The sequence below is a fragment of the Engraulis encrasicolus genome, chromosome 1 (genome assembly GCF_034702125.1).
Source record: "Engraulis encrasicolus isolate BLACKSEA-1 chromosome 1, IST_EnEncr_1.0, whole genome shotgun sequence".
Taxonomy (NCBI): Eukaryota; Metazoa; Chordata; class Actinopteri; order Clupeiformes; family Engraulidae; genus Engraulis; species Engraulis encrasicolus.
Window position 1 is genome coordinate 11,844,598 of NC_085857.1, and position 11,720 is coordinate 11,856,317.

At 42.3% G+C, this 11,720-nt stretch overlaps 1 protein-coding gene across 1 annotated transcript; it reads left to right on the top strand.

Annotated features, from left to right (window-relative positions):
- Positions 1–1,106: 1,106 nt before the first annotated feature.
- LOC134447816 (sulfotransferase 6B1-like) lies at positions 1,107–10,813 on the top strand. Its single transcript, XM_063197483.1, has 7 exons — positions 1,107–1,635; positions 4,733–4,842; positions 7,967–8,056; positions 8,649–8,772; positions 9,044–9,138; positions 9,707–9,863; positions 10,118–10,813. The coding sequence occupies exons 1-7, from the start codon at positions 1,425–1,427 to the stop codon at positions 10,243–10,245; spliced, it is 915 nt and encodes a 304-aa protein (XP_063053553.1). The 5' UTR covers positions 1,107–1,424; the 3' UTR covers positions 10,246–10,813.
- Positions 10,814–11,720: the final 907 nt, after the last annotated feature.

Sequence of the window (11,720 nt, forward strand, 5' to 3'; positions counted from 1 at the left end):
TACACAGCGATAGTACCCTACTGACACTAAAAAGTACTGTGTCAGAAATGACACAAAATGTGTTTGCTCAGGGACAACATATTTGAATGTGTGTGCTCAGGGACAACACATTTTGTGTCATTTATAGATGTGTGTAAGAAAGGGGTAGTTAAGTGTAAGAACAAGGAATCAAAGAAATAAAAAATATTTTTGTGTAATATTCAAACCACAGTACTGGTTTGCGATGAGTATTTGGCTACATTGTAAATTTAAAATACATTTAGGATGAGAAATATTAATGTGCAAATTTTTACACAAATGTGTCAAACACAGCATTTTAACCAAATAATACACACGATGTGTCATATTCCACACAACCCATAATTTGTGCTCTCATTTATGTTGTGGGTAGAGTGTCTTTACTCTGTGCCATCAACAGTATTGTTAAGTATTTGATATTTGATATTTTATTAGGATCCCCATTAGCTGATAAACATATCAGCTACTCTTCCTGGGGTCCACACAGAAAAAAATCACAAACAAGACGTCAACATACAAAACAACATATAAAACGAAGAAAAGATAAACTTCTTTTCTTGGGGAAACACACACTAAAACAGACAAAAACAGGGCTACGTATATATAAAAGAAGAAAAGAAAGACATCTTTTCTTGATCATACACAAAAAATATAAAATAGAGACAGACAACAATTAATAACTAACTAAATGACAAAAAAAACACAACAAAACACACATACACACAAAAAAAACAGTTCATTGGTAAATAAGAGAGTACGGTAATGGCTGAGTACAGTAATGGCTTTGGGCCAACACTGTGTGATATGTCATGTGCTGCAGGAAACTCCTACTTTTACACGCACACACACACACACACACACACACACACACACACACACACACACACACACACACACACACACACACACACACACACACACACACACACACGCACACACACACACACACCTCTAGCCTTATCACAGTAGGCGGGAACTCCTGCATGGCCCTTAGGACACAATCAAACACGCACTCGCACGCACACCCTCGTGCGAACCAAACACAAGGTCTCACGCTCATGCTCTTTTCCTTTAAATCTCTCTCTAGGAATTTCCTCCTCCACCCCCTCTCTCTTACTCTCATTTTTTGTTCGAGACTTTTTTTCTCTCTAAAATCAACTCTCTCCTCCCCTCTCAATTTAAATGCCAGCCTCTCAGCGTGGTCATCTCTCTCTTGAGCTCTGAGCAACACTCTTTCTGTTCTCTCTTCTCTCTCCCTGCTCCAACGAAACTTCCCTTTTTCTTCTCACCCCTTACATCATCCATCTTTCTAACTTGCTTGCTTACTCTTGCTGTACTATTTGAGCCTCCAAACCAACAAGCGAGCGAGCAAACAACTTGCTTCCTAGCAAGGGAATCAAGCAACAATGAGCCAAGCAGAGACACCTGAGGAGCTGGTGTTGAAATGGAGACAGAGGGCCATGAACCTGGCGCAGACCCTTACGGATGAGGAGAAGGTCTTTAGGTACAAAGGCCTGCTGTACCCCACCATCATGAGCCCCCTCGAGAACCTGGAGGCCCTTAGCACGCTGGACGCGCGACCGGAAGATGTGGTGCTGGTGGCCTACCCAAAGTGTGGTGAGTACAAGCAGAGATTCTTTAAGTTTATAGAGATATGCCAATGTAATAGGTTGCTATGATTACCTAACATGACCAGGTTCCGGTCTGCCTAAAGGGCCGTGTCATAATACTCCTAGCAGTATTCAGTAGCTTGAATAGAACAGTCCTTAGGTCTGCCTAGGTCTGCTAAAAGGGGATTCCCCTCCCCCCACCCCCTTGCAATAATAGAACCCGGAAACAATGGGCCAATGGAACCTCTCTCTCTCTACTCACTCTGGTACAAGTATGGTCGCAAACGGATCAGTTTTGTCAACAACTAATACTAACCCACTAATAGGTCATTGCTGTAACAGAGCCTCAAACCTAAACCCTAAAATCAACCTGACCCTCATACCTAGATATGCTTATGAGGACCCCCCAGGAGGGTAGAGATTTTATCATGTACATTAGAGTAGAATCGAATAGAGATGCTTTATAGCGATGATTGTGATTGTGATTGAAATTAAGTTGTCCAACAGCACACAGAGCACAGATCCAGATATGACATACTGTAATATTTACTCATGTGTGGTGAGTCTCTGCTGAAAGTGGAGTATAATAAGTGGGGTATAAGACATTTTATTGATCCAGAAGGACATCAAAGTCAACATGTAGTTGTATTGCTCACACTATCCTTGACTTGTCCCATACCTGATGACAGGGCACTTTTTAGTTCAGTTCAGTTTTTAACATATTGCCAACTGACATCAACACACATGTCCAGCAGCACAGATGTATTGTAACGAAGTAAATGTAACGAAGTACTGTACTTAAGTACTAAACTGCAGTATCTATACTTTTTTGAGTAATATTTTTTTCCTCATACTTGTACTTTTACTGCAATACATTTTTCTGATGAAATTAATACTTTTACTCCGATATATTTTTCTATGCCCGAGCGCTAGATGGCTCTGTCATCACCAGATATGATGGAACGTGTTCACGGTCAGTATAGGGAAATAAAAGCAGATCGCATTCTCAAGCATGTCTTTTGGCGCGATCAGTGACGCTCAGTTGGCATTGAGACTAGCATGTTGGCAAGATGGATGAGGCAGACGAGGTATCGCCATCAACATCAACGACACCAACCACCTCACATTGCGGCGAGGAGGATGAGGATGACGGCTGCCATCCCTGGCCCTATTTAAATTCAATATTCTCCTTTTTTAGGGACAAAAAGAGAATTCATTTCATATGTTTTAAGCAGTAAAACTACTGCCCTATGTTTTCTTAAAAACTGAACTTGTGTTACAAAGCTGTTTTAATAACAAACTAATGGTATTTGCACTTCATAAGTACAGAACTCTAATAAACGAAATGGTATTCAAACTTTTGACTGACTCCCCCCCCCCCCCATTTTTTTTTTAATGCAGTACTTTTACTTCTACTTCTACTTTTTACTCAAGTAGCAAAACTTGCAATACTTCTACTTGCTTTACTTAAGTACAACACATGTTTAATACTTTTGTCCTTCTACTTGAGTAAGGTAAGGAAAGGTTACTTTTGACTTTTACTCAAGTCATTTGACAAGATGATACTGGTACTTCTTCTACTCCACTACTTTTCTCCAGTACTTTATACATCTCTGTCCAGCAGCATACACATGTAGTAACACACATTGTACCATCCATATATCACAGTACAAATTCCTACAAAAGCATCAGTGTTATATAAAGTAACCAGAGTTGTATAAGGTAAAAGTATAAGTGCTATGTATCAGCAATGTAACATCATACTACTAGCGTTGTAATTACATTTATAACAGTACTTCTATGTCTACTTTATATAACTCTGAATGTAACTAAACTGTGGTCAGTACTGGGCTACGGCTACACAGCTGTGTTGCAGCAAGACTGGGAATTTTGTGAGGGTTGCTCAACAGACTTCCTCGATAGGCCCCTAAGGGTGATGGATGAATGTGTGTGTGTGTGTGTGTGTGTGTGTGTGTGTGTGTGTGTGTGTGTGTGTGTGTGTGTGTGTGTGTGTGTGTGTGTGTGTGTGTGTGTGTGCATGTGTGTGTGTGTGTGTGTGTGTGTGTGTGTGTGTGTGTGTGTGTGTGAGAGAGAGAGAGAGAGAGAGAGAGTGTGTGTGTGTGTGTGTGTGTGTGTGTGTGTGTGTGTGCATGTGTGTGTGTGTGTGTGTGTGTGTGTGTGTGTGTGTGTGTGTGTGTGTGTGTGTGTGTGTGAGAGAGAGAGAGAGAGAGAGAGAGAGAGAGAGAGAGAGACAGAGAGAGAGAGAGAGAGAGAGAGAGAGAGAGAGATAGATTGTGTGTGTGTGTGTGTGTGTGTGTGTGTGTGTGTGTGTGTGTGTGTGTGTGTGTGTGTGTGTGTGTGTGTGTGTGTGTGTGTGTGTGTGTGTGTGTGCAGGCCCGTAGCCAGGGGGGATTCGAGGGGTGCGTTCGAACCCCCCCTCCCATCCCCCACCCCCACTCAAACCCCCTAACTATGTTGTATCCCACTTTCACTGGAAGGCCAATTCATAGACAATGACTGTCAGATAGCAGTAACTGAGCCAACACTGGGCCGACACTATGTGGGGAGATAGCTCATTTGAATTCATGTCCATTCATGTTACGAGTGGGGAGCAAGAGACAAACAATTAAGGACAGAAACAACAGACTTGCTACAAACATATAATGAATAAAGTATGTCTAAACACACACACACACACGCACGCACGCACGCACACACACACACACACACACACACACACACACACACACGTCAGTATCCTGTGAGAAGAATGATACAGTAATCAGAATCCTGATAGTATAGACACAATGAACACACAATGCCTCCTGGAATGTATGGAAAGCCCAGAGGGACACACAGCACTAGGCCACACATAAACAGTACCTCATTGCATAACTCTCTATTTGTCTGCGTCTCCTCTTTTCTCTTCTCCTCTTTCCCCGCCTTTGTGAAACACTGACTCGGTCAGCAGGGGTCTTATGCAACTTCTGTTCTTCGAAGGGCACCAGATTGCTCGTAAATCTTTTCCAATATTCCATAAGAACACACAAGTATAAGCATACAACATGCAGTGAAATGTGTCTTGTGCTGTGTTTCCACCTCAGGGTTTAACTGGATGGTGGGTGTTTTGCGGAAGATCGTCAGCACGTCCAGCGAGAAGAAGTTTCCAGATGGGCCTCCTCATATTGAGTTTCTAAATCCAGACATGCAGAAGGTGTGTGTCCTTTTTTCAAGTATGTTTTGGGGGCTTGGGGCCTTTATTATGACAGGATAGTGTGAGAGGAGACAGGACATGAGAGAGAGATATGAGATATGGGACTCGAACCAGGGTCCCCATGGGCATGCAAGCCCAAATGCGGGGGGCTTAGCGCACTGTGCCACGGCATTGAAGGTGTGTATCTGACTCTCGCCAGCTGGAATTATATGTTTCGCTTTGGTCTTCACGATACCATCTGGCCCCCCATTTACCATTTGCCCCCCACAAACCTACACAATTTTCTATGAGGCTCCTTTATGAAAACCCTGGCATGTGATTGGATAAACAATCTGTCCGTCATGCAGAGGGTGTGTGTCCTAACCAGGGTCGCTGACAGCGTTGACTGGGCACATGAAAAAGTCCTGTAAAAGCCCAACCCCCCCACCGGATACATACAATGTCATGAGGACCTCTTTCGAGAGTATCTACTAGACTAATGCTTGAGCTGGCCTTGCCTCAGGGCAGACTCTCGACATGATGTTTAGTTTAGTTTAGTTTGAGTGTGTGTGTATTTTTGTGTGTGTGTACTCGTTATTTACTCTTTATAATTTAAAAAAAAAAAAAACTAACCCCTCTTTGCAACTGCACTTGTTGTTCTGTATATCTCCTGTGCACTTTGTATTTGCTAGTGATGTTGGCTTGATTATGTCCTCTTTTGAAAGTCGCTTTGGTTATAAAGCGTCTGCCAAATGCAATCTAATGTAATGTAATGAGTACGCAAATCTGGCCCTGTCTCTCCCTGGGCCTGGGACAACTGACCCCTTTGTCCCCCCCTGTCAGCTTCTCTGGTACTCACACCAACCTCACCCACTACACCAGTGTTTCTCAAACTTTTTCAGACCGAGGACCACTTTGTCCCCCCACATATGTTCAGGGACCGGTTGTCAACTGAATTGACAGTTGATGGGTGCTAATATGACGCTGCTAATTTCGATGCAGAGCACTTACTTTTTTATCCACATTCACAAGCGTGTCTTATTGTGCTGAAAATGCTATGTTTAACTTTGCAATAATGTTACATGTATAGCATACTGCTACAGTAGCTTGTCATGGTAAAATAGAAATCCCCTTGCGGACCACCTAAGCTCCGGCTAGGACCACTAGTGGTCCCCGGACCACACTTTGAGAATCACTGCACTACACAAACTCAACCAGAGCTGAGCTGGGACCGAAAGTACACCTGGACATTTTTGGCTTAAACTGGGCCCCCTCACACATGCAAGGCGTTTTGATACTATATCCTGCTTTATCCTCCCCCTGTCTATGTTGAAGATGGACCAATGGGCCCCCCGCCCCCTCTAAACTGAGGGCCAGCAGTCCCTAAGAAACAAATAAACAAACAAAAGAAAAGTGTTATAAGGAAGAGATGCTGAGCGCTCTTCTTTGTTAGACAGTATACTCTGATGCTGGTGCACTTGAAGTTAAACGACAAAGTCCATTCTTCAAAACTTGTTGGCCGTTGGGCCTACTTCAGGCGACTCTTGCATAGAGACAAGGAGTAGTATGGTGTTTAGTAGTTTAAAAAGCCTTTATTTTAACTGGGGTACATAACTAAAAACGCCAACCGGTTTCAACCACACAGGGTCTTCATCAGGGTGTGACCAAAAGAAAAGCGTATTGTCCCCTGGGAACTGTTTTGCTCACTGGGAAAATACCCTGTATGCCACGTTACCAGTCCAGCCCTAAAGTCAGATGATAGGGATGATAAGATTTGTTAGAATGGTATTTCTCTTTAAAGGGACACTGTGCAGGAAATGGTCAAAAAAGGTACTGCAACTATGCTGCTCATTGAAACTGGGCTGCCTATTGCCAAATTTGATCTTTACATGAAAGTTTACTGAGTAATAAACAAATATTTTCTAGTATGGTCCAAGTAGAGTCTTTTTTGCATCTAAAAATGGCTATTCAAAATGGAAATTCAAAATGGCGGACCATGGAGAAGATCCCCATTTTCATTTATGAAAAGTGCGTTTTTTCCAGTCATAATGAATACTTAGAATTTGAAGCTGGTGGTAAGTATTCATGAAAAAGGTAACATTAGTGAATGGGCAGCATGCATTCTGGAAATAAACAACTAAAAATCTCACACAGTGTCCCTTTAAAGGGGTATGCCACTATTTTGTGGCTTAATACTGTTAAAATCGTTGGCTGGGGTTTATAAAGGTGGAAAAATGTCTTATTTTTAATGTTAAGCGTTGTCTTGCTTTAAGACAAGTTAAAAGAGGGAATATGTCGCTAAGCTAGTGAAAGTCAATGAATCCGTGTAGCATTGTAGCTTGCTACACGGATCCATTGACTTTCACTAGCTTAGCGACAAGCTCCCTCTTTTAACTTCTCTTAAAGCAAGACAACGGCTTACATGAAAAATAAGACACTTAACCACCTTTATAAACCCTGGCCAACGATTTTAACTGTATTAAGCCCCAAAATAGTGGCATACCCCTTTAACATGACTCTCGCCAGCTGGTATGTTTGTCTCACCCTCATCTTCACAATAGAACCCATTATGTCAGGATCATTTCTCATTACTAAAAACTTCATGTTAACGTAGCCATTGTGGTCCGAAACACTGAAATACACAAAAAACAGTTCAGTTCAGTTCAACTTTATTGGTACCCGAAGGTAAACTGGGTTTGCAGTATAAAAGAGAAGATGGCTGTCCTTACATCAGAACCACAAGACACATGACACATAAACATGGAGTCTAAAAAACACATGTAGGTTTCACAAAGAAATAAATAAAATGTTTGACATTTGACTGAAATACACATACAACATATACACATGGGGGGGCGGGGGGGGGGGGGGGGGGGGGGGGGGGGGGGGGGGGGGGGGGGGGGGGGGGGTTTATATTACTAAAACTATGGCAGAAGTGACACCACACTCCTGGCGCAGCTAAAGTGCAAAGAGCATTTTTACAACATACTTCCTTGGTGTTATAACAATGGTCTTGGCACGAAATAAGGCAAAATTATTTGTGGATCTTGATATGTGGGTTGAAGCTGTATTTGCATTATCTATTGGACGGACAATATTTCCCCTTGATAATTGGGTGTAATGTTATGAATCTTTATATTTGCAGATGTTGGCAAAAGAGGCGTCTCCAAGACTAATGGCAACTCATCTGCACCCTGATGTGATGCACCCCTCCTTCATGCAGAAAAAAGCAAAGGTGGGATTTAACGTCTGACTGCCTGGCTGCCTGTCTGACCGCTTGTCTATTTGTTTCTCTGTGCCCAGGGGCGGTCGTAGGGGCGGGCTGACCAGGCAATTGCCTGGGGCGGCAGCTGGGAAGGGGTGGGATCATCACAAAACTCCACCCACAACGACATCACAAAAGTCACCAATTAGCGATATTAACATGATATTTCCGTGTTCTATTGCAACAACACAGACATTTTTATCTGCAGTTATAAGCATTTTACCACCAATTTTGCTGGCTTTTTTGGTTGGGGCGGGCCATGATTAGGGGATGGGGCGCCGGTGGGGAGCTATTGTAGGATCGCTACTGTCTGTACCCTCCTTGTTTGCCTACATGTCTTTGGGCTTTCTGCCTGTATGATATTACTCTAGAGTGTAAACTCTTTCTAAAGATTGTCTGTCTGCTCACCTAAATACAGTATCTGTCTGTCTGTGTGTCGGCCTACCTGATGAACTGCATGTCAATTTATTTGGCTGTACCTCCCTCCTCCCTGTTTGCCTATGTGCCTTTGTGCTTTCTGCCTCTATGATATTATGCTAATGTGTGTATACTCTTTCCAAAGATTTTGGTGGTCTGGAGGAACCCCAAAGACACTCTGGTCTCTTTCTACCACTTCATGAATAAGAACCCAGTGCTGCCCAACGCAGAGTGGGACAAGTTCTTCTCAGACTTCATGAGTGGGGAAGGTGAGTAGTACTGTACCGCGTAAATGGGACACTAGACATACAATCATACAAACATCACACTTGGAATCGTTCGACTCTATGTTTGAATCTAACCTCCTAAGGAGAATCACTTCAACAACGCTCTGGATTACGTTTAGACTAAAGTAATTTTGTTGCTTTTAGAGGAATCAAGTCAGTATAAATTTAGCAACCTACCCAACCTTATAAAAAAAGAATTCACTGTAGGAAGTAAACATCTTAAAAAACTATCCCTCTTTTCCTTTTTGGACAGTGCTGTACGGTTCTTACTTTGACCATGCTTGTTCCTGGGAGAAGCTGTTTGACGAACCAAATGTGAAGATGATCACGTATGAGGATATGAAAGAGGTATAGCAGTACTCTTTACATGATTTTAATCAAATCTCATTTTCACTTTCATTGGGTTCCTATATTTACTTACAGACTTATATGCATCCATGTGCATGAACTTAAACTGTACAATAGTTAACAGATACATACACGCTTACAAATCGTAAACATACATTTTGTGCATCCATGCAAAGATGTAATCATTGTTAATATAAATTTCATTCTGGTTGACAGTACACCTTATGAATGAATGCGCACAATTACACTTTATGTATCTCTACTAGGGCTGTAACGATACACTCAACTCACGATTCGATTCGTATCATGATTTCAAACCTGAGGTTCGATACACCCCACGATTTTTTAATCTATCTTGTAAAATCAATTAATTCAATTAATATAAGTCATATTTGAAGCTTGGATGAAAGGTAACAGTACTTTGAAAGAGTGTATCACAATACTGCCTTCTTGCATTGTGATACAGTATTGTGACTCTGCGTATCACAATTTCTCGGTTCGATAGAATATCGTTACAGCCCTAATCTCTACACACACATACCCACATTCTTCTTATGTTTCCTTTCAGGACCTCAGTGGTGGCATTAGGGAGCTCTCTGAGTTCTTTGGCTTCCCCCTGACAGAGGAGCAGGTCAAGACCATAGCAGATCAGAGCACCTTTGGAGCCATGAAAGAGAGCGCCGTCCAAACCCACGGCAAATTTACGGAAGTGGTATTTCGCAAAGGTATGTTACACAGCTGTGTCTGGTATGTATGGACAGTTATGGACATGTAGTACGTGTATGGAACCTTAATTTTAACTAACTGCATTAACTAAAAGCCTGTGCGATTGATGACTTACAATTTCAAGAATTTGTGACCCAGTCTCACACCCTTGGTGTCAATGGTGTCATAAACACTAAAGTCTCCATCCTGTACTCCACTCCACTCTGTACTTCTGGTTTCAATGCTCTTTGACTTCTGTGTCTGTCTTCTCCAGGTGAGGTGGGTGACTGGAAGAACCACTTCAGTGAAGCCCAGAGCCAGCAGATGGATGAGGAGTTCAACAAGAGACTAGCAGGAACCAGACTGGGGAAGAGGCTCAAATACGACACCTACTGCAAATAGACTATCAGGAACCAGACTGGAGAACATACTCAAATATGAAATCTACTGCAAATAGACCAGGACAAGACTGGGGATCAGATTCAAATATCACAAATAGTGGAGGGGGCTGTTTTTAAAGGAACAGTCCATCTTGTTTCAGAAATACGAAACTCGCACGGCACAAATTCGTTAGCATTAGCTTGACTCAGCTTTGCCTTGGGCAGCATTAGGTGCCTCAAGTTAGAAATGACCAAATTGTTCCACGTGTTCCCTATTTAAACTAGCCTGGTGACGACATCCATGTACTCCACCCAAAGATTTTGGCTCCGCACATCGTCTGGCAAAAGCCTCGAGCTCGGTTCTCTCAGTGTTTAGCCAATCAGCAAATAGTTGAGACTGGTGACGTAGAACTCACTCGCGAGCTCCGTTACTGATTGGTTAAGGTAACTATATTTACACTTTCGTTTAGTTATTTGTTTGCTTTTGCGTTTGGAACTTCAATAATTTAAATGATAGAGTAAGATCAGACCATCTCCCATCGTCCACGAAGACGGATTTCTCATGACTTTTGCCAGACTGACTGACGGAGTGAACAGTCGGCTATTCGCCCAGGCTATATGAGAACTTCAACTTCGGCACATTGATATCATCACTTGTAGTTTCAGCCCCCACCTCCTCCCTTCCTGCAAGAGGACTAGGAGTGAGGATATCAATGCGCCGAAGTCGAAGTGCTCAGAATGTGTTACTATGTCTTTCATTACAGTGCCACTTCTTTATCTAGATAGGAAATCACCACATTTCATTTGGTGCCACTACTTTTGGATCAGTTAACTATATACGTATATATAAAGATCAAAAAACGTGAAAAATGCAAGCTGAGTACTGTTTGGACGGATCACTTAACGTGCCTTTAGGGAAATTAAAAGAAAAATTCTATCCCAAGCAATGGCAGCTTTTTGTTTTGATTAATGGTAAATTATTTATTGTAAGGTGTTATGTTAATGTTTTTAATTTCCTCGCCAGTTGGTAATGACACAGCCAATTGGTAACCCTATAAAATAGGCTGGAGTCTTGTCATTATGGAGAAAGAGATGGAGGAGGAAGGCTCTATGTGGGGTTGGTGCTTTGTTGTCTTTGTGTTTAGAAGACCCTAACCCTAACCCCAACCCTTTTTGGCTTTTTGTATTTTGTTTTATACGTAGTTGTTACCAAGCCTCGTGTTGGTTTTAATTTGTAGTCTTTGCAAGTCCTTTTTGTATATTCACTGTGCACCTGTAAATAAACTTATACCTATCAACAAGTCCTGTACTTTTCTGCCATGAATGCCAGAATTCTCCTTAACCCTTCATGTGCCTGATCGCTCACATCCCCTTGTGAGAGTTGTGACCAAAGAGGCTTGAGACAAGAGGGCTTACTCACGTCATAACAGCGTAGTACGAAATGATGGCGAGGGGAGTACGGAAATGTTATTCACTGTGGAACAGGTCATAGGACAG